Source organism: Corvus brachyrhynchos, unplaced genomic scaffold (genome assembly GCF_000691975.1).
Source record: "Corvus brachyrhynchos isolate BGI_N302 unplaced genomic scaffold, ASM69197v1 scaffold1709, whole genome shotgun sequence".
Classification (NCBI taxonomy): Eukaryota; Metazoa; Chordata; class Aves; order Passeriformes; family Corvidae; genus Corvus; species Corvus brachyrhynchos.
In genome coordinates this window covers 1-5044 of record NW_008239859.1, presented here as the reverse complement: position 1 = coordinate 5044, position 5044 = coordinate 1, and the positions used below count along the sequence as shown (strand labels likewise).

The following is a 5044-nucleotide window of genomic DNA, read 5'->3' as shown; positions in this document are numbered from 1 at the left end:
ACAGCGGGGCACGCTCAGGTACGGGCTGTGGGGCTGATGGGGCAGCAGCCATTGCCCTCATTGGACACCCGCATCCAGCTGCCTCTGGGCTCCTGGGGACATTTATCCAGGGCCGAAGCCCCAGATCCAGCAGAGATGTGGGCACACGGTCTGCCTTGAGGGCAAACCTCACCTCGGCATTTGGGTTAGGCAGCAGCGTGATCCCCGTGGTGAAGCACATGCCGTTCCTCTTGTAATCCCCCTCCCAGTGTACATAAAGGGCTCAAGGAGGGCTGAAGAGGGACTTAAGACAAAGGCATGGAGTGACAGGACAAGGGGGAATGGCTTCGAACTGACAGAGGGCAGGGTTGGATGAGATATTAGGAAGAAATTATTTCATATGAGAGTGGTGAAGCCCTGGCACAGGCTGCCCACAGAGATTGTGGACTCCTCATCCCTGGGGCTGTTCAAGGCCAGATTGGATGGGGCTCAGAGCAACCTGGTGTAGTGAAAGCTTGCCTGCCCATGGCAGGGGGTTGGAACTAAATGGTCTTTAAGGGCCTTCCGAGCTAAACCATTCTATGATTCTGTCATTCTATGAGCCTTGGAAGCCTAAAGGATCTTTCCTAGGAAACTGTACCATTGTCAAGAAAACAGGGGAACAGAAGGAAAAACTCTGTGTAGATGCAGCTGCTGCATACTGGGTGTTCTCCTGCTTGGCTCAGCCTTTGCAGTAACACGGATCAATGCAGAGTCAGGCAGAAGATCCTGGGGTGGGGTCTCCCTGACTGTGACACCCCTTGGGACGCACAGTAGCATCAGGACAGTTTAGGATCTTTCCCTCAAGTTAGTGTGTGAGGAGGTGACAGTGACTCCCCACAGTGCCATTTCTGCCTGCTGAGCAGGGGGGTGGCCCCATGTCACTGTGCAAGGGGACAAGCTCAGAGCTGGCCTGCAAAGGGGACTGTGAAGACTGAGGGTGGCAGAGGGCTGGGCTTGCCTCCAGGCTTGGCTTTAGAGGAGATGATTTGGTCAGCATTAATGAGCCCTTGCAGCTACAGGCTCCCGGATGGCACAGAGCTGGGGACAGTGTCAGGACAGGAGGACCTGGGGAAGGTGTGGCAGCAGCTGACGGACGGCAGGCTGACGCTCTGCTGCCAGGTACGTGGGCTGGGACAATGTCTGTGCTGGGCTGGGCTCCAGCCTCTGCTCTGCCTTGCAGCCTCCATGCTGGCTTTTCCCTCCAGGACTCGGACTCCCACTCGGGCAGACCTGTTCTCTACCGGATGCTGGCTCAGCACTCTTACCTGGCACAGGGACCGGGGGACCTGGAGTTCAGCAAGGGAGATGTGCTGGATATCCTCTCTGAAGGTAGCTCTCCAGTCCTGCTGCTGGGCCAGGCTTTTGGAGTCTGCTCTGGGAGTGGATTGGGGAAAACATGGCCTCTCCAGTTCTGTCTCAGGTTCATACTCTCAGGAGTTACAGGCTTGCACTGGGTTTGCAGTGTTTGCAGATTCCAGACATGAAAACTCTCACTAACCCCACTCATATGGGCCAGGGCTCATTCTTACTCCTTTATGTTTTCCAGTGAACGAGGACTGGCTGGAAGGATGCTGCAATGGCAAGACTGGCATCTTCCCCAAATGCTTTGCTACCCAGGCCAGCTGTGGCTTCCTATAGCAAACAGGAGCCTTTTTCTGCCTGACTGCACCCCCAGGGGTGAGAGACACTGGTCCCAGCTCATTTGTGCCCCAGCCAGGAGCTCTGCTGTACCTGGACAGTGGATATCTCCCACACTGGGGTCAGTTCCAGCAGTGATGGCATTTCCTACAGCCTGTTCCCAGACCTGGCATTTTTACCTTGTGCTTACACTGCCAAAGATGTGTCTGTGCAGAGCAGAGAGCAGGGAGAGCGATCTGGGGTTTGGCTGTGGGAACTGTCCATGTGTCAGCTCCTCTGGGTAGGAAGATGTTCCTCTGGGTCGGAGGAGGTTCCCCTGGCTGGAAGTCTTCATCCCCTCTCCCTTGTTGCTTGTGTTTAGGCTGGGAAGGCTGAGCCTCACTCCCAAAGCCAAGGGTGGCTGGCTGGGAGCAGGGGGCAGAGCCCTGTTCCCCAGGCCCTCAGGTCACATAACCTTATCTCCACCAGCCAGAGGTGCTGCTCTTTCCAAAGGCTTTTGGAACCACTTTGCAGTGGGATTCATGGGATAACACCATGAGTTAGGACCACCATCTTCCATAGCAAATACCCTATGGACCTGACCATTCTTGGCCAGATGCCTTGGGCACTTTTCTTAAGCCTTAAATCCAAGGTGGGATCTTGGAGCACAGAGAAGAGACAGTTGTGGAAAGCCACTGTCAGAGCAGCTCTGGGTTGGGGGAGAGGCCTGGAGGCCCTGGGAAAAGGGCTGGCTGGGAAGTGCAGTGCTGGGCTGTGCTGCAAGGCCTGAAAGCCCTGTCCAATTCCTGCAGCTGGGCTGGGCTGGGCTCTGCTGATCTAAATAAAACACTCAAGTGCCTGGAGCTGGAACCTGTTCTGGATTTGGTGTCTTGACAAAACTTGGCTATGTAACTTGAATATAAAATAAACCCTGCACCAGAGTTGGCAACTCTTAAATCAAATTCCACTTGTGTTTTTCTGCTGAGATATGCCAGTAAGTATTTTTAAAGACAGCTGACAGTGTCTTTGGGAAGAGATTCTGTCACATACTACAAAAATACTGCACATCTTGCACACGGCAGGATACAGATGATGTCATCTCTCTGCTCAGAGTTAGGTGCCCACCACAGCTCTCCATTGGCAGTTGCCTCCCAGGGCTGTTGGAAGAGCAGCCCAGCAGGACTGGGAATGCCAAGGAAACTGTGCTAGGCTGAGCAGTGATATTCATATTTGAAAAACAAAACTGATTTTATTTCTAGTTTGAATTTTTCTGGCTTCAGCCAGCCAGCAAGTCTCAGTCAGGTTTTGGCAGTCAGATTAAAGGAGTCTTCCTCTTGGAGAGAGATCAAGACACCTTTGTCATCTTCAACATTCACAGAGATGACCCAGTCAGATCTCCTGAGCAATTGAGATGGGTCTAATGCCCTCATTCTTCTCCACTTTCCACCTCTTCTGCACCACTTCCCTGCCTGGTTTAGTGGGCAGGATGCCTCTAGTCAGGAGGCTGGGAGCTACTTTGTTTTCCAGAAACAGTGCAGGAAAACGGCCACCAGGCCTGTCACGATGGCCAGCACGAGGAAGGAGACAGCCCCTGCCCACAGGCCGGGCTGGTGGCCCTTGACGTGCCGCAGAGCCTCGGCAGGGATCATGTTGGTGAAGTTCAGCATGAAGCCCAGCGTCCAGCCGATGTCTGTGTTTGCTGCCTGAGGGGAGACAGCACGTGGCATCATCCCAAAGTACCTCTGCCAGGCACCAGCAGCTCAGTGTGAGGGGCTCAGGGGCAGCTCTCCCGTGAGCTGTCCCAGCTGCCGTTTCACAGGGACCAGGCTGTGCTGAACCTGATCTTGCCAGCAGCAGCTGCACAAAGAGCTTTCCTGCCCCCCCTTCCCCAGGGCTAAGGGACAGCTGAACATGGATGACTGCTCTGATCCAGGTGTGCCTCTGTGACTTGCACATGATTTCGGATCTGCGCTTTCCTCCATCCCCATAATCCTTCTAATTTGGCTGCAGAATCCGTAAGGTCAGAAAAGACCTTTCAGACCATCGAGTCCAACCATCAGCCCAGCACCACCACCATGTTCACCACTAAGATGTGTCCTCAAGTACCACATCCACACATTGTTTGAACACTTCCAGGGATGGTGACTTCCAGGGATGGTCACTGCTCTGGGCAGACTGTTCCAAAGCCTGACCCTTTCCATGAAAAAAAATGTCCTAGTACCTAACTAAGCTGCTACTGGCACAACTTGAGGCTGTCTCCTCTCATCCTGGAAATATTCTGGCCAGGCCATGCTCTGGTTCAAAGCGGTCATGGGGCCACCATCACCTCTCTGATAACAACATCAGAGACCAAAGTGGACAAATCCTGCTCTGCTTTTCCCTGACCCCTGTAAAATCAGTTACATCCACAGCAGAGAAAGTGAGCCATGAGCTGGGTCAGAGGTTTGGTGGTGGATAAGCGAGAGTGAAGCTCTGCTGGGATCCCTGGGGAGCAGCCATGAAACAGGGACACGTAGAAATGAGAGCTCCAGAGATGCTGCTCCTGAACATGTCCATCCTCTCCCTGCCCACAGGTGTTTACCTGCCTGCTGAAGTGGATGTTGCTCCAGGTGTGCTCGTTGAACTTGAAGCCATTGAGCAGCAGCGTCAGGATGTAAATGGCCACGGAGCAGTAGGTGTGCAGGTACTTCCTATCCTGCGGGAAGCTCTGCACCAGCTGTGGGGCCATCAGGGACACGGTGCAACAGGGAATGAAAGAGCTGCTCAGAAACCCTCCCTAGCCCAGGGAACAGCAGGGCTTGTGCTCTGAGGGCAGGGATTTGGGACAGGACAAGCACAAGGCTCCTGGCTGCCCTTCACAGGGCTCTCACCTCTGCCCAGTTCCTCCTGCAGAAGGCCAGGATGGTGGTGTTGACATCACTCAGAGACTGCTGGCGGGTCAGGTTCAGGAAGTCGAAGGTGTAGTAGAACCCAGCAAAGGCCTGGGGGACAAGGGGACATAGTGAAAACCACAGCTCCTGCCTCACCTGAAAAAAGACCCAGGGGCCCCTCTTGCCCAGCGACAGAGTCCCAAGTAATTCCCAGGGTTCTGCATCTGGCACCCCCCGATGGTCTACCAGAAAGTCTCAGGGCTGGCTGACAGCTGTGGGGCTGCTCTTGCCCTCTGAGCTAGCTCAGACATGCTCCCTCAGACAGGGCCTTCCCATTTCCCTCAGCGAAGGCTGGGACATGGCAGGAGGCAGAAGCCGCCTCCCAGCATAGAAGAGGTTTGCACATGGAACCAGCTCTGTGGATCACTCTCGCCCGACCCCTTTCCACAATCAGTGGCAGACGAGATTCCCAGTCTCTGTCATCACCCCCCAGGCGCGGGGACGGAGCTGCTTACGAAGAACTGTCCCCGCACGGG

General features: G+C 54.6%; 1 protein-coding gene across 1 annotated transcript in view; it reads left to right on the top strand.

The window, feature by feature from the left end:
• The window catches only part of NOXA1 (NADPH oxidase activator 1), a 14524-nt gene extending 11909 nt beyond the window's left edge, over nucleotides 1-2615 (top strand). Inside the window, exons 13-15 of the mRNA XM_017743308.1 lie at nucleotides 838-1140; nucleotides 1227-1350; nucleotides 1568-2615. Coding sequence (XP_017598797.1) covers nucleotides 838-1140; nucleotides 1227-1350; nucleotides 1568-1659 — 519 coding nt within the window. The 3' untranslated portion in view covers nucleotides 1660-2615. The remainder of the gene's footprint in view (nucleotides 1-837; nucleotides 1141-1226; nucleotides 1351-1567) is intronic.
• The last annotated feature ends 2429 nt before the right edge of the window (nucleotides 2616-5044 follow it).